Here is a 20,510-nt window from a genome sequence, read left to right as displayed (position 1 = left end):
TGCTTTACTTTTTGAAGAAGTGTCTGTGTGTGTATCGATGTACCAAGAAGATGCTGAAACTCCATTTAGCTTTGCTACAGTTATTTTTGGCGCTTGAGAGGTGACCAAATAGATATGTTATCCCATAGGCTTAGGCTGGCTTAGGTAAAATTGGTGAAGCCCATGTGGTTTGTGGTGTTGGTGGTTCCACTGAGACAAGGACTGGTTTGAAGTCATCTCTAGAAAGCTGGCATCAGAAAGGATGGAGCAGTGAGCAAGTTGATCAGGGTGAGAGTCAACTGTTTCTTGAAGACAGTGTATCTCAAAATGAAGGTCTCTTACAGTATGTGGTGATTTGCCATCAATCTGCTCCAGTGCAAGAGTTTAATCGATGGCTCGGGTGTCCTTGCTGCAGACTGAGCTATTGAGCCGGATGGGCTTTTGAGATTGTCATGACAAAGGGGCTGGAAGAGTAAAGAGTTATTATCTACTTTGGTAGGGCATCCAGGCTTCGTTAGTGAATTGGTGAGGGCAGACTGAGCATCACAGCAAACTGTTAGGATGTCACTGACATCTTGCTTTTTGTTAGCATTTATAGAAACACAGGTAGAGCACCTCTGCTTGTCTCTGACAGATCAGTCCCTGCAGTGGGGCATATTGCAGTATAGTAATTTTCTGGATCATTTTGCTTCCCTGTTTTCAGTATAAATTCTCTAGCAAATTAGCATCTTCCGTGGGCATATTTGCTTGAACCAACTTTTAAAGGCAGCAGTTCCCCATTCCTCCCCTCCCTCTCCCGCCTCCTGCTTTGCGTAGGTCAAAAAACATTTGTCGACTTAAAATGATATTTATTACTGACTTTTAAATTTGGGTGGGCTGGTAACCAGGATACAGTGGGCAAGTGGAAGGAAGATAACAACATATTGAAGTGATCAATGTTGCAAACATTGGCTATGATGCAAAATATTAAAGAGAAAGAAAGTTAATTCTCTTTGCCCCTAGACCTGAAAAAATATGGTCAGTGTTTATCTCTGGCTTTTTTATTTTCATGGGACAAAGCACCCCTTCAAGAATCTTGAGATGAAGACTCAATCTGGTGAAGCAGAAGGTGATGGCTCAGGTCTGTGTTGCTGCTTTACATGGATATGTAAAGAGGCATCCTGGAAGAACCCTTGATAGTGGTGTGTGTGGTAGGGCAAGGATGATGCCCCAAGTAGCACAGGAATGCATGAGTTACTGCTTAGTCTGGTGATCAGAGATTCCTCAAAGGTACTTTTTCCTAGCACTGTCTGCCAGGACTGACTGTCCTCAGGTGATGGAAATGTGACCTCATAGGAAGGCAGTGATGCGTGAGTCTTTTCCTCTGATTGTACTGTGGCATCAACAGACCTTTCTGCTGGTTCTTGGAGGTTGCCTTGTTCAGGATAAGCCTCACTATACTTTGGCTGTGAGTAACGCAGAGGCTATTCTACTTTTATATGCCCTAGTTCTCACAACTGATAAGTGTGCTTATGTTCACATCGCATCCTTCTGCTTCTCTCTCACATGTTCTAATGAGTATTTCTTTAAAAATAGTTACAGTGCTACAACTGCTGTCTTCAGTGAGGGATGAGGTGCCCTTCTGGGTTGTTATTTCAGATTTTGCAGGTGCAGGCTATGGTTACTGCCTCATGCACAGTTTGAAACAGCCTTTAAAAGGTTACCCACAACTTTCAAGCCAAAAGACTTCTGTTTTAAAACAAAAGCTTATGGTCAGTTGAGTAGGAAGGCTGCTTAACAGAGTTTCACTGAATTGTGCCAACTACAGTTAATCCCTTAGCATGATCTTCTGATACATATTTTCTGGACCATCCCCATATCTTGTGGCCCCAAACTGTCCCTCTGGAGAAGTAATCTTCGTTACAGCATCTGATGTACAGAGATCTTGTTGAAATCATGGAGAATTCAATCTCTTTGTCAAGAGATACATCTTAAACAAGCATGTATGTTCAACTTCATAACATACAATTCACCTTGGATTCCTGCACTGCTGTAATATTATGAACTTGTTTTTCCCACTACATGCATGTTTTTCATGCTAATTTAGACTCTAGCACTCTTATTTTTTTTTTGCATATGACCGAATATGGGAATAAGATTGACTAGCATATAGACATCATATGGTAGGACTTCTGTTGGAATGCAAAACTAGATAATAGTTGCAAATGCAATTAAAGGTTAATTAATTCAGATAATGAGATGTAAAACTAGAAAAATCTTCTAATTCTTTGGCTTTCAAACTGTGAAGTTTCTTTTCTGTTTAAGGAATAGTACCTTTCTTGTAAAGGAAAAGAAAAATGGGCCTTTTAAATTGTTTAAAGACTTCCTAATGCATATAAAAGATGAAGGAAAGGAATGGGAGCTCTGTGTTTAAATACCAGGTCTAGTTTTCTGGAGGGTTTTTTTCTGAGGGCTGGGAAATTACCAGGATTAATGACCTCATGTGGGACAAGAGGCTGATGTGGGACAAATTGAAGGAAGATTTATTTATTTGTTTGTTTATTTATTTGGGCTGCCTAAAACAGTTTATTCATGTATACTTTCTTCATAAAGTGTTTAGTGCAACACAGTTTAATACTTCCTTTTTCTATGAATTTGACTGGAGTATTATCACAGAGGGCATTAATCTCACATGAGTAGCTTGTCAAATTTTGTGACTTTTTGCTTAAATTGAGTTTGGTCAAACGTCTGAACATATTCTAAGCCTGAGGAGGTGTGCAGGGATCACCTGTGCAGGCCTTGTTTTACCTCGCCCGTGCTGTCTTGCAAAGAAATGCTGAGTGTGGAGAACCCATATAAGGACCAGTTCTATTCATGACATTTTCAAAGGCCTCTTGTTGGAGTGAGATCCTACCCTTCAAAACTGTAGATCAAAATGAGAAAACTCCCTGGCAACAGCTAGAAAATATCAAGAGATAAAGAAACGCCCAGCCCTCACACAGAGGGTTCAAACTTCCACAGCAGTAGGAAAGAGTTGTAGACTTCATGGAGTTTAGAGTGAGTAAATTTGCAGCGTGTAAATTCAGAATAGTGCTTTATAGACATGATGTGACATATCCATGTGCTTCTGTAATATAAAATGTGTGCAAACAATTGTTAAACGAATAAAGAATTAAAATAAAAGAAGCGTGACCAGCAGGTCGAAGGAGGTGATCCTGCCCCTCTACTCTGCTCTTGTGAGACCTCACTTGGAGTACCGCGTACAGTTCTGGTGTCCTCAACATAAAAAGGACATGGAGCTGTTGGAGCGAGTCCAGAGGAGGGCCACGAGGATGATAAGAGGGCTGGAGCGCCTCCCGTATGAAGACGGGCTGAGAGAGTTGGGGCTGTTCAGCTTGGAGAAGAGAAGGCTGCGTGGAGACCTCATAGCAGCCTTCCAGTATCTGAAGGGGGTCTGTAAGGATGGTGGGGAGGGACTCTTCCTTAGGGACTGTAGTGGTAGGACAAGGGGTAATGGGTTCAAACTTAAACAGGGGAAGTTTAGGTTAGATATAAGGAAGAAGTTCTTTACAGTGAGGGTGGTGAAGCACCGGAATGGGTTGCCCAGGGAGGTTGTGGATGCTCCATCCCTGGCGGTGTTCAAGGCCAGGTTGGACAGAGTCTTGGACCACATGGTTTAGTGCAAGGTGTCCCTGCCCATGGCAGGGGGGTTGGAACTAGATGATCTTAAGGTCCTTTTCAACCCTTACTATTCTATGATTCTATGATTCTATGTATATCAGAAGAAAGGCAGGTAATTAAATTTAAGGGTAAAGAATATCAGTAAGGAAATCTTCCTCTTTAGAGTGGAAGTCTTGCCTAACTTCAAAGACTGTGTTCTGTTCATGAAGGAAGTTCCTATCTAAAGATGCCTGAACTGTTTCTGTAACATTATGGGGGTGCTGAGCACATCTTTTACTTTCTTAATAGCTTAATCTGCATAAGATATGTAATTTATATTATTTGGTTATGATCTTATCATACTAAGTAAAACTTGTATCTGTTACATACTTGGCACTTGAGCTGTTTTTCCATGTCCAATAATAGACAAAACGCATCTTTGTCCTGCATCTATGATATTTTCTGATTCTGTAACTTCAGTCTAATAAAATCTAAATTTAGCTAAGCTGCTTTTTAGTGGTTGTTTGTGTATTCTAAACTCTTGTTCATGTTCTAATCTTATTCCATATCTAATGGTTACTGCATACGACTTCCCATGTTACTTCATGTGCTAAGTAATAAGGATCGAATGATAGGTGTGCAGTGGTTTCTGGCACACTGGCAGAGACTTTTGAACTTCCTTGTTTTTCAAGTCCCTCCTAATCTCAGAGGTAACAAACATCCCTTTGGAGAAGGAGTGCACTTGAGTTTTCATTTGTTCCTGCTTCAACAGCCATACCAAAGGTTGTCAAGCATAAAAAAGATGTTATCAGAGTTAGTGTGATCCCATTCTGCAGACTGTTTGAAGGTGCCAGTAGCAGAGCTCCAAATAGTGCCGAGGCTCTACCAAGATCAGGTGAGGAGTTCCTGGATCTACTTTGCTGAGGAATGGCTTGTGTGATCCAAGGGAACAATTTTTATTTTTATTTCCTTGCATATTGAATGCTTTTTAAGCTTTCTATACAGTGAGGCCTTGACTGCTTCATGAAACTGAAATAGTTAAATTTTAATAGTTTTTCTACAAAAAAGCAAACTACAGCTGTTGTTCTGGAAGTGGTTAAGAACTCCCACTATCCAGTCCATAGTAGGTTGGCACCAGCTTGTGCCAAGAGCTACTGTCAGTGAAATTAATATTGTTCCCAAGAGGTCACATAACAAAGTGCTGCCAATACAAACAATGGCGCTGCAGGTTCTCAAACTGTTAAGGCTGTAATGCAAGCTTCTTTAACCAGAGCTTGTTCACCCAGCCTGGAGGTCACTCCCGCTCTCTGAAAACCTCAGAAAAGCAAAAGTCAGCAGTTTTATTCATGATTTGTTGTGTTTTGAGTGTCCTATAGGTATTTGAACTTAGAGTGGGGCCACCCTGGCTACCCGGCAGGGAGCTTGAGTGTTTCTATAGCTGATCTTTATCAGGAGGTCTGTAAGTGCTTTGCAAAGCGGTCATGGTCATTCCCATGCCATGGGAAGGGAAGTGACTTGATGAAGGTTGTGACCACACCAGGTTCAGGAATAAAACCAAGGTATGCTAAATGGCCTGATGCTTTGTCCAGTAGGTCAGTTGGTCTCTGCAAAATCAGAAAATCAGTTTCTCGGAAGAAAAGAGTGAAGAATTTCAACATCTTGTACCTGAAAGGAGTAACTGTGCTCTACTTCTAGGAATAAGGCTTGGGAAATTACCTGGTGACCTACCTTTTGTGCAGGCAGTGGCCAAAGTGGAGCTCTCTGAGAGCAGGGATGTTGAAGAACATTAAAAAAATACCTTTGCATGCTTGTAAAGCAATTCATGTATGCAGCTCATGCAAAAAAACCCAACAGCCCCAAAGACAGAAATATAGGCATTTGTCAAATAGTAAATTAAACTGATGCAATTTACTATGAGGTATTTTCATAAATCATAATCAAAGCGTTGAATTTTAACTGTTTTTTTGTGCTTGAAACATTAGATGTACTGTAGTTATTGAAGTCTATTAAACTGGTTCTTTATTTGCAAATTGCTTCTGAAAAATTAGTTTTTAATGGATTTTATTATTCAATAATATATATACTTTGTATTGACATTTTTAGCTATTATTGTCAGCGTTGTTCACAGCTGATTTGCCGAATATTTGCTGATGCTTGAAGCTTTGTTCCTGCATCTGTATTCACTGAAATAGCTGCAGCACTATGGGATATTTTTTTGCCTTCTAATGCTTGCTATAGCTCTTGCAGCAGAGGTGAGCATCCTTGCAGCAGGGTCATGGGAGCAGTTCACAAAAAGGCTCCTGAGCCTGTACGGGGGAAAATCAAGTACCTGACCATGCTGATTTTGCCTGACACCAGAGAGGGAGCATTTGAACTTACATCTGCACAATGGATTGTCAGTAGTGATAGACGAGATGAATTACTTGTTTAATTGATAGTCTGCTTTAAAATTTTTGTAATATTTAATCTTTTACAAATGTGTATTGCTGAAGGCTGAACTCTGGCACCAGAGTTATCTGCAGGAATGTTGATGGCATAGGTATGTCGGCTCCTCGGCAATTGATACCTGGTACACTGGGTAGTGAGATGGGGACAAGTTTTGGTGAAAGGCGAACATAAAAATAAGTGGGGTTTTTAAGAGCCTTTTTTAAACACAGGATGCATCTAGTAAAGTGTTTCTGGTTGCTCTGCAGCTCCACAGACTTTGTGTCCCGTGGCTGATGCAGCTGGTTGGAGGTGCAGAATTGTGTTTGGGAGTGATGGAGCAGGAAGGAATTATGGAATACTTTCGGTTTGAAGGGACCTAAGGGACCTCCCAGAGGTTGTCTGATCCAGCCCCTGGTCCGAGCAGGGCTAACTTCAAAACCAGAGCAGTTGTGCAGGACCTTGTCTGGTCAAATTATGAAAACTCCAGGAAGAAGATTGCACAGCCTGGGCATTTGTTCTTGTGTTTGACACACAATTTCCGCATGAAATTTCTTTTTACTAGTGTGTGCTTGTGAGTCGGGCTGCCTGGCTTGCGAATGTCTTTGCCAAGTTGCCATCCTGCTTTCATTCTTATTTGGAAATGTGTTGTGAGAAGGTATTTTGCTGGCAACACAATTAATATGCCAACAGAGGTACTTTGAAAAGCTTTTAAGTGTCCAGACAATCTGCATTTTCCTACTCCTGACCTTTCTTCTTATTGTTTTGTTCATGTCTTCATTTACATCAACCTGAAATGTAACGTGTCTCTGGGGACATCTTTTTAATTATAGTGTGAAATATCCAGTATGCATTCTTTGGAAAGCTCCAAACAATGATTATTTAATTATAACTTGCATCATTAGAAATACTAATTGTTGCATAAAATTTTAGTAATCACTAAAACGCCCACCCATCTGCTCTTGTGTGCTACCCTTCAGATCAAAACGAAACCAGATACTGATTACAAAGATAATCTACTATATTTATTAGGTGAGGAGCTTTAAAGAGAAATAAATGCAGCAATATTGATAGATTTTTTTATGGTGACAGTCTGTACAGTGCCTATTTTGTACTGGAAAAAAAGGGAGGATGCTGCTTTGCTGTGAAATGTTGCTGGCAGCCAGGAGGAGTGAAATGCACTGTGCAGCTTTTAAGGTAGCATTAGGAAAAGTATAGCTGAAATGGCAAACTAGAGCACGGATGTTGCAATAAAGTTAGGTTAATGAAGGAGCACGAATAGTCAATTAAGTATACTCTGCATATTTTAATGTTATGTAAAACATGATAAAAAGCAGTAAAATTCTGATTCTTTCTTCTTTTCATATTTAATGAACTCTCATTGCAAACATTTTATTGGCATATGAGTTGAAAATGTCCATTATTGTTTTTACAAGAAAGAGAAAACTAGTTTGAGCTCTGTTTCTATATTGTAGACTATGGCTGTAGCCTATACAGTCTACAGTTGATCTATGGAGTTAAATAAGATGGGATTTCTATTTTACTTAAACTGATGCACTTACGTGAACATGAAGGTGGGAAGCGAAGTTCCCCATTACTGGCAAATGTGAATTTTGTCATTTTTTGTGGGCATAGTTAACTTCCTTTTTATGTGGACAAAGCAGAGACACTGAGGATTTATTAGGCATGTTTTATACCATCATTCCTTGGATAGTTTTAATTCAGCATAAACAAGTGCTTCCTCTGAGCACAGCTGTCCCTTCCTGCCTCCCTCCCCATCCCACTGCTTTCGCCTGTGCTCCTGCTGCCTGCCTTGCTAGCGATCATGTTTGTATGTCTCCCCAGTGACCTGGTGGAGGGAAATGATCTGGGTTAAAATGAATCATTATTTAATGAGCCGGTTCAAAGCTATTGGTCCTTCAGCTTGGTCCAGGACGTGGCTTCACAAACATGTGTAAAAGCACAAAGCAGAAGAGCGGTGGGATGGGAAGGTGAGGCAGGAGGCGGAGGGAGGACCCAACCTGTTTGTCAGCAGCCTCCTTTTATAGTGCTTTAATCTGGTTGTGGAAACACATCATTAGCAGGAAGGTGGCCATCTCTGTTTTTTAAGGAACATAAAGTTTCTTTAACCCTGGCATCTGCCGGTTCACAACTCCTCCCTTTCTCTCAAACTGAATCGGCTTTTGTATCAGGATTCCACAGCTTTATTCAAGGCACAGGATATGGACAGAGAGGTTCAGGCCTGTGTTGGTGCCTTTCTGAAGCTGGATTTAGCCAGGGCTTTCCTCCCATGGTAAGACTGGGGAGAAGAGGGAGGAGAGCAATCAGACAGTCCTACCGTATTGCCTTCTATGATATTCTTTCCTATTCTTAACTCCTTTTGGATAAAGAAAAGGGCATTGCAAACAAAATTTGCTCTCATCTACTAAATTGCACTCCTCTCTAGACTTTAAAAGTGGCTGGTTTATGCCAGATTAACTAAAAAAGAGCTTTATTCAAAGCATAAACCTGTTCAGCAATATTTAGTTTGGTACATACTGGAAAATACAGAAATGCTTCTAAACTCATTGCTTTCCTGACTGTCATCATCTTGGAAGTAAGTCTTTAAACCTAAAAACACTGCTTCTGTTTATAAAGAGCAGCCATTTTCTTAGCAGATCCCTTTCTGTTTTGGGGGAGGTGAGAATGAACCATGAATTGTGGGCTTCCCTTTTGTTGAAATAACTTTGCGGGTTCATTTTATACAGAAAGCATGTGAGAATGCACTCTTGTTTCCTTTCACTAATGACCCATTTGGGTTTCTCCAGAGACCTTTCCAGGCTCACCTGGGAATTCTACGTTGCAAGCTCTGCTGAATACAGATTTTTCTTTTTATAGCTTTTTTTACCTTTTTATGCTACACCTAAGTATATGAAGTTTAAGATTGTCAAGTGAAGATCTTTGCTTTATAAAGAAGATAATTTAAAGAGTTTTATATTTACTCTTCAATAAATATTAATAAAGAAAGAGAACTGTTCCGTTGGTGGTTCTTCGTTATCTATGAATTCTGACAGTGGGTTTCAAGAGGAGCAGTGGGGGAAGGTTGTTTGTTATGAATATTATTTGGCAGAAAGTCAGGCACATTCTACGGTTTCATATGAATGATATCTGCTGAAAGTCAGCTAGCTTCCCAACCAACTCTGCTTGCTGTGCCTTAGCAACCACAAGGAAAAATCTGCTGCCACATGGAAACGGATTGGGATTCATGACAACACTCCCTATATCCAGCCACCCTCAAACAGCGGTAGCATTTCATCTACCTAACACAGCACCCATGTCATTTCTACTTAAAACTCCTGATTTAGACATTAACAAGCAATGTCAAATGCAAAACCTCAAGGTGGTGAAGTGATAAGCCGAATTGTTCAGTAATTTTATCTCCCTTCCCCCACTCCTTGCCTGGCATGAGTAAGCACTGGGAATAAATGAGCATTTACTTCTGCAGAAATTGCTGCCTTCTTGTGTTGCAGGTTGAGGAGGGTGTGCCGGGCAGGTACAGCCCAGCTTTGTTCCAGGATTCATGTTCAGATTGGGGCTGGAGGGGAAACTGTAATTATTACAGCCGCTTGCTTTTAGCAACTCCAGCAAATCTTTTCGAAGATGAAAACCCACAGGGTTATATCGGTTGTAACAGTTGCAGTAGTTTCTATCACTGTTTGGCACTATCATTGTCATGGTTTGTAATGAGAGAAAGAAATCTGTCTCAGAAAAATTACTTACTTTTTCATTTGTGCATGGAGTGGGAGAGAAGCCTGAGGGAAATTAAGTAAATACCCTGGTGGTTTTCTTTAATTTTTCCTGAAACAGTGTATTGTTAGAGTCGAATGATTGGTGAAGAACGAAAAGCACAAACAGGTGATTGTTACTGAGAGTGAATTTGGATTCAGCTTTTTTTGTGATCCTTTTCTGTATGCCATCTCTCATGGTTGGTACGTGAGAAGTTTCCAGCATGAATACTTGTGAAAGTGTATTTTAGGCTTGGATGCTTAGATGCTTGTTGGAAATTTGTCTGAATATATAATTTCCTTTGTGGTCACATTAGCCAATTTAGGATTCAGGTGTTCAGTGGTTGCAGAATCCCCCTGTCAGGGAATAGAAACAATCTCATTATCAGGTAGTCTGTGCTACACCATGTGCATTTCAAAATGAGATTTTTTTTTTCAGGCTATTCATATTTAGGAAGTAAGCCCTGGTAGAGCACAACATTGAAGCATTTGGTTAATTTTAAATATACCAAGTAATCCAATTTGGAATGCACAAGTGCCAACCTGAATTCTTTAGGGACAAAGGGATGCTGCCCTGAAACTATGAACAATTGTTTTCTTATATTTGTATACAAAAATGTTCTTAGAACTGCTCAGCAGTGTGGAGTTGAACATAGGCATGTTTGCAAATTAAGCACTGATCAAACAGACAAATATTGACGAGTGTGTTGTAAACTGAAAACAGGTGAAGTTTGAGTGCACGTTACAATGTGACATTATTTTTAGTAATGCAACCAGTTGGGAAATCAGTTATTTGAAAAACTTGGAGTGGAAGCTCGAACAACTTGCTGGGGGGGAAGAGCCCTGATCTTGCCTTTTCTTTCTTCTTTTATTATTAAAAAAATCCCTCTGTAAAAGATTTAGAAACAGGAATAATTTAGATTAATAATTTTAAAAAAATCTTATTTTTGCCTTCTCTTTCCTCTTTTTTCTCTTTCCTCTTTTTTCTCTTTCCTCTTTTTTCTCTTTCCTCTTTTCTCTTTTTTTCCCCTTGCTAACTGCACAGGGATATCAGAAGCTCTTAGAAGAAAGGCAAAGCATTTGTGGCCCATATTTGAAATTATTACTTTCCTACAATTTCTACACCTGCTTCTGTAGTGCTACAGTGTGACTTCTAGTGTAGACAAGTTGCTGGCTGCTACCACTGTACTAAATCCCAGCTGAGGAAAGCACTTAAACTGGAGCTCCAAGCACACTCTTGCTTTGTTTCTTTCTGAGCCTGATGGTGATTAAATTGCTAGCAGATGTATGGAGCATTGCTGATGCTGCTGCAACTGCAGTGCTGGCAATGGCAGAAATATCAGCAGTTGTTGGAACAGCTTGGGCAGGAGGCAAAGCACAAGCAACTTGTAGGCAAGTCATCCTCTGAAGTTGAGATGAGGCCAAAGCAAAATCCCAGATCTAAAAATGAGGAGAAAACTCAAATGCATCTCCAAAAGTTATGGCTGAAAACATGCTGTAGAGTATCTTTACTGCTTGATTAGAACATTAGCAAGGTTGTAGTAAATGCATAGGGAGTTGATGTAGTGGAGCCAGTTCAATATTCTGCTGAGTAAACATCTAAGCATCTCACAGTAAGATACAGCTTGATCTTTCCAATGGAGACCAAAACATGCCTTCATTAGTACACTTTGCTTGTGTAGTATGTCATGGGGAAATTTCTTTCCAAACCTTTAAAAAATCAGTTTGTGATTATATATTAAAATATTCTCATCAATATCATTGCATGCTTAACTTTAAATAATGGCAGAGATTCTCAACGTGTTTAAAAGTAATCATGCAGTTGAAGAAATACCAATTTAAACCCAGATACACACCTTGCACAGTAGTATGAACCATTGAATTAGCTACTGCTTTTAAAAAGCCTGACTGGATTATTTGATTCTTTGGGTACTAATTCCATGAGCTAGTCATATGGATTGTAAAGAAATATTTTCTTATGGTTGTTTTAAATTACTTGCTGATCACTTTTTCTAATCCTCCTGTTATTTTAACACCATCGCTCTACTTCCTGCATTTCTAGTGGTTTTAAATACCATAGTGAACTCCTTTATATTTTTTCCCAATTTATCTGTGGTGTATTCAAATTTCAATCCTAGCAGTCCTATTCCAAAACTTCTTCCTGGATCATCTGTTTCAACTGTCCTCTCCTGTCACATGCAAGTTGTTACCACAAGCTAGGATGCCATTCCTGTGCCACATTCATACTTCACCCCCCTGGTTCACCCAGCAGGCACCAGCTCCCTGCCTCTATCTTTCTGCATTCCCCAGCAGGAAAGCTAAAGTCACCTATGCATACCTACTCAGGTATGATGGGAAAGCCTTTCTGAAGGGCACCCAGCTCTCTCAATCTGCTCCGCATATTGACTCCTGTCCCAGGACCATACATGCTACCACATCCCCGTCTCCTCCCTGACATATGGCTTAACAAAGCTTTTTCTCAAGCTGATGAGGAGGCGCAGGGTGACACCGGGGTGGCAGTGCCTAGAAAGCAGCAGTTGGCATGGGCAGCAATAGCTGTTCCAAGGTAGTTTTCACAAGTGATGAGTTGTTTGCTTGATGACTAATTCTAAGGGTTATTTGCAAATGTATTTTGAATTGGTGCTTGTGCGTCAAAATCATCTGGGAGGAGCAGCCTATATTTACCAAATACCTTCAGGGAGGAGGGGTGCTTCCCCCCCATGGCAGCCTGAAGTTTGGGGTTTTCAAACAAAGCCTGGAGCCCTGATCCACTCCCTCTTCATCCAGCCTCTGGAAGGGGACTACCCAGTTTGTCCCCTGCAGCCAAAGTAGAGTCTGCTGAATATTTATTGAGGCAAGTTAACCCCCCACCAATTATGTGGTTTCGGGCTGCCGCTGACAGAATTCATCCTGTCTTCTCCCATTTCAGGGCTTGAATTTCTTCTCTCTCCCCTGCACCAAAGCTAGCACTGTGTGGTTTGAAGGATAAACTAGCACTTCTTTTTTTTTTTCCCTCTACTAGGTTTCAGCCTCAGTCACCTTTTGCAGACACCCTGGAATTTCTTCCTAATATCTAATCTAAATCTACCCTCTAGCACTACAATCCCTGGTAAACAGTCCCTCCCCATCTTTCCTGTAGGCCCCCTTTAGTCACTGGAAAGCTTCTATAAGGTCTCCCCGGAGGCTTCTCTTCTCTAGGCTGAACAACCCCAACTTTCTCAGCCTGTCTTCATAAGGAAGGAGCTCCAGCCCTTGAAGCATCTTTGTGGCCCTTCTCTGGACCCACTCAGGCAGGTCCACGTCTTCCTTATGTTGGGGCCCCAGAGCTAAACGCAGGACTGCAGGTAGGGTTCCACAGGAGCGGAGTAGAGGGGGAGCATCACCTCCCTTGACCTGCTGGCCGTGTTCGTTTTGATGCAGCTCAAATGCAATTGTCTTTCTGGGCTGTGAACACACATTGCTGGCTCATATTCAGTTTTTCATTCATCAATACCCCTAAGTCCTTCTCAGGCTGCGCTCAATCTGCTCATTGCTCAGCCTGTATTCATGATTGGGATTGCCCAACCCAGGTGCAGAACCTTACACTTGGCCTTGTTGAACTTCATGAGGTTCATATGGGCCCACCTCTTTTGCCTCTCAAAGTCCCTCTGGATGGCATCCCTTCCCTCTAGAATGTGGATTATACCACAGTCACACCACTCACCTTGGTGTCATCTGCAGACTTGCTGAGGGTACACTCAATCCCACTGTCCGTGTCCCTGACAAAGTTGTTAATACTAGTCCTGGGCCCCTGAGGGACACCACTCATGACTCGTCTCCATCCTCACATCAAGCCATTGACCACAACTCTTTGAGTGTGTCTATCTAGCCAATTCCTTAATCCTCAAGTGGTCCACCTGTCAAATCCATGTCTCTCCATTTTAGAGACAAGGATGTGTGGGGGACAGCAGTATGAAAAGCTTTGCTCAGCTCCAGGTAGATGACATCAGTTGCTATTCCCTTATCCACCAAAGCTGTAACCTTCTGTAGAAGGCCATCAGATTTGTCCTTTTTTCTGAGTTTGGTCTTATGTTGTGATATAAGCGCACCCTGCAGCAGCAGCATTTTCCCTGGCTGAGGCTCAGCCGTCCTCTGAATGCCAGGGATCAGGACAGTGCAATGCCAGGGTCTGTAGTTCCCACTGGCATCACTGGAATTAACTTGCTGATTACAAGTTAAATAACATCATTAGCACCAGCTTGGGAATGGAGCAGAGAAGGGGGAAATCAATGTATAAGCTTTTACTGTACTGCTGCAGTGAGTGAGCCTTGTTGAACGAAAGACTTGGACAGAGACCAAGTGAAGTGGTGGTATTTAAGGCTGCTGCAAAACCAAGGTGTTAATGATGTGCCAGCTAGGAAAATGGGATCTGAGGCAATGTTACACACTTACGGCATCTTTGTTGGGTATGAGAGAGGAATTAAGCTTTTATGTTATAGTATTTCTATATGGAGCTACTGTTAACGCATGGAACTGTGCAAACATTTGTGATGAGCATGGAAGGGTAAACAGTTTTCGGTGCTTCTGTGGTTCCTTGTCACTTCTCTTCCTTTTCTAAAAACATAGTAACAGGAATATAGAGGGGGAAAAAAAGACAGGTGGCACTGCTGAAATACAGATTCTGTAATTCTTGCAGGGTGTGAAGGATGTTGGGGGTTTTTTTGTATGATTACAATATACCAAGTGTGAATTGGATCCTTCTCAAAGCTAGGGATTAATTATGCTGCCTACAAGTTGGAATAATATGAGGGAGCACCACACAATCCTCCTATTGTGCTGCCAGTGCACCTGCACAATGTCTTCTGTTCCACTTCCAGACTTCTTTTAGGCAATGTTTTTGTTTTTGGCTTGTGTGGCTTGCAGTAAGATAGGAGTTGCCAGTAAGCATCAGAGTAGACAATATCTTGTCTTTTAATACTGACAAGGTATGGAAGTATCATGGTGAGTAAAGGTCGGGTAACCTGCCTCTAGTAGAGATATTTATCCTGGATTTGTTTGCCTTCCAGAGTTTTAGGTTCACCGTTAATTTTATAACTTTAAATCACCAATCTTTATTGATCAGTGGTGAGGTTTTGGCATTTGCATTTCCTTGCTGTGAAGAGTTATGTGCCGTTTTCCTTTCTATCTCCTCAAACATGAATCCTCTCTAATTTCATTGGGTGGTCACTTATTCTCATGTTACATAAAAGAGAGCACAGAAAGTCTGCCTTTTCTCTGTGCCATTTCATTGATTTGTATAATGGTATTATGTGTCCTGTAATTTCTCCTTTGTAAGGTAAATAGTCAGAGTCTTTTCTGTCTCTTCTCATATTAAAATTTATCCAGATCCTTTATTATTCCTACTACTGTTATTGTCTAAATCCTCTCTAACACTGGAGAGTCCATTTTTTGAGATGCTGCTATCAGTGCAGCATGTGGCACAGTAGGGAGAATGCTGTTCTACATTAGAGCAGTCTTACCTTCCCATTGGTCATCATTTTATTCCTCATTTTTCTTATTTTTTTTAACTTCAGTTAAGAATTTCATTTGTGAGAGTTGTCTTCCTTGAGAAGTGTTCTGTGACCCTGGGGTGTTTTTACTGAATTGATAAAGTTTGCTTTAAGAGCTGTTAGAGCATGTGTAATTACATTTTCTCCTTCTAGTACATGCTGCTTTTAATGTTGAGCTCATCATGATACTGTCTTTTCACCCAGCTTTTTCTAGGTTTATCTTGGAATTCTTCACTGTCATGTCTGGTCTTTCCAGACCCAAATAATTGTGTGTGGTCTACAGACTTTGCGACCTCATCTTTTTTTCCAGCTCAAGAATAAATGTAGTAAAAAGCACAGAATAGAATTTACCAAATCTTTTTCTTGATATGAAAAAAAAATTATTTGCAGACTTCAGTTAGACTACTCAGATGATTTGATAAATTCTTTTTCTTTAGTTTTCAGTAGCTAAAAGACCTAGATTGCTGCTTCTATACAAAAATCAGAACAAAACTAAAGCTCTTCCAAATTGTCTTACAGACCCTGTCCAGAAGAATTTCAAATCCCTACTTGGAAACTCCTTCAAACAAGGTATTTGTCAATCTTCTTATTAATTCTGTTTCATCAAACAACATATTAGGAATCTTTTTGCTTTGATTCAACCTCTTAGTCATAGCTTTGAAGACACTTTTGAACGTGGCCTTCAGTTAAATCCAGTTAACGAATTATAATCTGTGTGTGTTAGAAATTGTCTTCTTCTATTACTGAATTTGCAAACTGAATTTTTGTGAATTCCAACGTGCACTCACTTCCCAGCCATTTAAATGATTACTACTGCTTAGCTTACTTTTGCAATATTAGAGAGCTCTGCATTTGCATCTTACAATACTTTACTGTCTCAGGATTATTTTATATACCTTGAAAGATTTCTAAACATAGGAAACAGAAACCAAAAATGTGAAACCGCAGCACTGTTTTTCATTCAAGTTAGTTGTTACTGATGTGTTTTCCTGAGATGGTGAGGAAACATCACACATTCCCCAGAAGCCGGGGTTAAATTCATCAGTAAGGAGTGGTGTACAGAGTCCAGGTGGAATATGGTTTTACGAAAGATAGAGTTGGGTCCTGTTTTGATAGACACATAGAATCATAGAATGGTTTCAGTTGGAAGGGACCTGAAAGATCATCTAGTTCCAATCCCATTGCCATGGGTAGGGACACCTTCCACTTCATCTACAGTCTAGAGAGAAAAGGTGGAAATCAGGAGTAGGGGAAGACAGAGGTCTGAAAGACCACATCCTCCTGGCAAGATACAGATGACCTCATAGGACACCTCCAAAGATTCTGAACAACACCAAAAAACTATGAAATGATGTCAATGTGTATTAGGGTTGTATTAAATTATTTAACTCAGATACATATGGAATAATGTTTAATTTTAACTGTATTTGTGTGGTTTTGCCATGGTGTCTGTTAGCTTTGCTAGAATAACACTTGTTCTCGTTTGAATTTATCTGTTGTTCAAAGATAAAACTGACATAGGAAAACCTCTGCTTTCCTAAGGCAGTAAATGTAAAAGTAGTCCAGCCCATGGAGGGGATTTGCAATCCATGATACAACTGGGTATGGCAGAAGTTGGGGTGCATTTCCTATGAGGCTTTCATAGAATCATAGAATCATTTGGGCTAGAAGGCACCTTAAAGATCATTTAGTTCCAACCCCCTGCCGTGGGCAGGGACACCTTCCACTAGAGCAGGTTGCTCCAAGCCCCGTCCAACCTGTCCTTGAACACTGCCAGGGATGGGGCAGCCACAGCTTCTCTGGGCAACCTGCGCCAGCGCCTCACCACCCTCACAGAGAAGAATTTCTTCCTAATATGTAATCTAAATCTACCTTTGACTGGCAGCTTGTCATTTAGCTGGAGAGAAGGCATTGCTCAGAGCGAGGGAGTGGACAGTGGCAAAGCAATTTACTGCAGAAGGAGTAAATCCCTGTTTGTCACAGTTTTCAATTTCTCTTTTCATTCAGATTTATGGAGAAAGTTCTTCCTGTGCGGGGAGAGCTCTCAGGAATATTTTTACTCTACAAGCATCTGACCTGATTAAAGACAGGGTGTACCTTACTGGCATTTGCAGGTAACCTGAGATCATTCATTTTAGTCAACTGGATGCATTTTAATTGCATTTGTCTATGCTCTGATTTGACAAGAGGATAAATTCTAAGAGCGAGATTTTGTGTGTTACTAAGAATTGAAACTATTTTCTAAAAAATTCTTTAAAAGCTCATGTATTTTCATGCCTTTTCTTATGTTACTTTGTCAGTCGTCAGAAAGCAGCAGTGGCCCGATTGTATGTCCATTAATTTAATCGCTTATGGTTTCATATACAATTGTGTTTGTTATTTTGTTGAAAAGAAAGAGTATTAAATTCAGCCCTGGCCTGGAGTTATAAAAGGGATTAATTGGACTCCTAAGATTTAGTTACACAGTGATTTTTGCATGTAATTTATGAAATATTTCTGTAATGAAGTGACTTGCCATTTGTGTTGCATTACAGCATAAATGCTTCCTTCTATTTTCAATTATATCAAAATGTGTAGGTCTCTATTATAGCACCATTCATTCATATCCATATTTAAGAAAAAGCCACAGATTGATTGGTTGTTGGTGGGTTTTTTTTTTGTTTTTTTTTTAATGATTTAAAAGTAGAAGTTTACCAATAATGTGAAAGATGAAGTACATCTGAAAGCAACACTCAAGGTCTTACACATATATTTTGTAGCTGTAGTGCTTATACCTGTGCTCAGAAAGGAAATAAAATCCTGAGGCTAAAAGCCGGATTTTTATTTAGCTTTTATCCGTCTTTGGATGAGTGTCTGTATGCAGCACAAATTGATAAAAATATTACGTGTTGTAAAGTGTGCTACATGAATTAGGTATGTAAGGGAACTTACTAATCTAACACTAGTTCCCTTGTAACTTGGAGCATCCTCTGAGGCTTGCCAGAATAATTTCTTCCCTTGAAATGAATAGGATTACAGAAATTAGTAATTGAGACAAAGAGTTTTCCCTGATGAACAAAAGGATTCACTTTTAATAGCTTTAAAAAATAGCTCTTTATTATAAAAGAGCATTTTAACATTACTGTAGTGTAAGAAGTGATGTTTTGCTTATTTTCAGGAGAAGCTGTGTTGGATCAGAACTGGTAGACTGGCTTTTGGAGCAATGCCCGTTTGTTAAGTGCAGATCTACAGCAGTTGGAGTGTGGCAGCTCCTCCTGGATATGGGCATTATATTATCAGGTCAGTCTTGATAGTACTTCTAGCATGAGAAAAGCTGTGAATTTCTCCTGCATAGGGTAAATAAGATGCATGTTTTTGATGGGAGAGGAAGGAGGGAAAGAAAAAAAATGCAGATTGATCCAATTTTCTTGCTAGTTTTTAATTTTACTATTTCTTCAGTAAGCTTACGTCTGTGATCTTTCATTTCATAAATACCAAAGATGAATCTCTTTTAGATAATTTCCTTCCTTTTTCTTTTGCAAATGTAATTGCTTATTACTAAGCACGCATGTCTTTTCCAGCCTATTTTTTTTTTCTCTGCAAGCTCTTTCAGGTTTTTCACAAGGCAGCAACTGTGTGGTCACTGCAGATCATGGCTTCACCGGATGACTTCTCTAGCTATTAGTGATTTTCCCTTCCTTTCTCTGTTTTTCATAGTTTTACATTACAATGGATTGAGAGCAGGCTCAGCTCCTTGAGACAGTGGTGATGCCAGGTTCTACCCAGCTGTTCCCACCTTCCCAACCAAATTTATGGGTTTGGTGCAGCTAATGCGGTTGACATTAATTACACTAGTAACCAACCTCTGGAAATCTGGTGGACTTTACTTTGTAGCTGGGATTACTGAGGTAGCTCAGCTCAGAGGATAGACCCTGGGGTCTGTGCTAGACACTTTCTCCTTGCAAAAGGTGAGGTCTTATGGGGGATTTCCTCTTATGTTCACTGATAGTATACTTTAACCTTTTCTGATGTACACTCACGGTATGTCTGATCACGCAGCCTCAACAAGGGCTGAATGACTCTCCCAGCAGGAGTTCATGCTTTTTGGCTTTGGACCCCATCCTTTGATCTCAGTTCAATCCTGGTTTTGCCAGGGAAGATGACAGCTGTTGTAAGAGCACATCACCTTACCCAGGTCTAGTCTACAAATCCAGTAGCCCTGAATTTGAGGAGAAGCTGGGATAATTATTGGCTGCATCTCCATTATTGAACTTCGTTTATTAGTGCCTGGCCATTATTGAGAACAGATTAGAAGCCAATAGAAATTGAGGCTCTGATGAGTGGAAGGTTTTTATCTTCTAATTCTGAACTGTTCCAGAATTGGTTGAATACTCAACAGCTTGAATTTCAGGAGCCTGGAGTTCTTCAAATTGAGGTTTTGGGCTTTTCCTGTTTGGATGTACTGAAGTAATACTAGAGGGCAGGATTGCTTCTATGTCATGTTTGTAATCCCTTTGCCCTGTATGGTGGTGCAGCTCAGCATTAAGGTCAAGTGCAATACAGAATGAGGTGGGGACACAGAACCTTTACGTGGTAAAGGTTTATCTAATGTTATCTTTCTTCTAATTCTATCATTCTATCATTCTAATTCTAACATTTCTATCTAATGTTATTTTTCTTTTCTAACAGTGGACAGACAACTTTATTTTCAAGACACTCATGCTTTTTACCAGTTCTCGGCGGATGAATGTACCTACCTTTTCTGTGAATTTGAGAAAGAGGAAGGATGGAAGAACGGAGTAAAGCTCCTGCTTCAATTACTGCCGTTGTCTCCTCCCAGGATTGACATGTGTAATCTGTAAGTGTGCATGTACAGCTGTTTGCAGCTTTTCCTGACTGTTTTATAAGTGGCTGGCTTATAATGACATTGTTTAACCCCAAACCACTGTGCAAATGAGACAGCTTTCTTTTTAGGGTTGGCAAGCTTTGTAGAGGTGGGCTCTGCATCCAAGAAAGTAATTGTAGGTAGATAAACTAAGGCACTCAGCTCAGGGGTTTTGGCATATTGCGGTTTTTATGCACTAGCTTGCTGGCTCTAGCTTGCTATATTTCCTGGGCAAATGGCTTTATTATTTTTTTGGTCTCCTCTTACATTTAGAAGTTTGGCATGAATTTGGCAGCAGCCATGCTGTGGAGC

General features: G+C 40.4%; 1 protein-coding gene across 2 annotated transcripts in view; it reads left to right on the top strand.

The window, feature by feature from the left end:
• Positions 1 to 20,510, top strand: part of RAPGEF5 (Rap guanine nucleotide exchange factor 5) — a 163,642-nt gene that overhangs the window by 14,515 nt on the left and 128,617 nt on the right. For both annotated transcript variants that reach the window (XM_030486562.1, XM_030486553.1), the window contains exons 2-5: positions 15,854 to 15,904; positions 17,342 to 17,448; positions 18,492 to 18,613; positions 20,003 to 20,171. In XM_030486562.1, coding sequence (XP_030342422.1) covers positions 15,854 to 15,904; positions 17,342 to 17,448; positions 18,492 to 18,613; positions 20,003 to 20,171 — 449 coding nt within the window. The remainder of the gene's footprint in view (positions 1 to 15,853; positions 15,905 to 17,341; positions 17,449 to 18,491; positions 18,614 to 20,002; positions 20,172 to 20,510) is intronic.

This window comes from Strigops habroptila, chromosome 1 (assembly GCF_004027225.2).
Source record: "Strigops habroptila isolate Jane chromosome 1, bStrHab1.2.pri, whole genome shotgun sequence".
Lineage (NCBI taxonomy): Eukaryota > Metazoa > Chordata > Aves > Psittaciformes > Psittacidae > Strigops > Strigops habroptila.
Note: the sequence above shows the minus strand (reverse complement) of the source record. Positions and strands in the feature narration are given on the sequence as shown.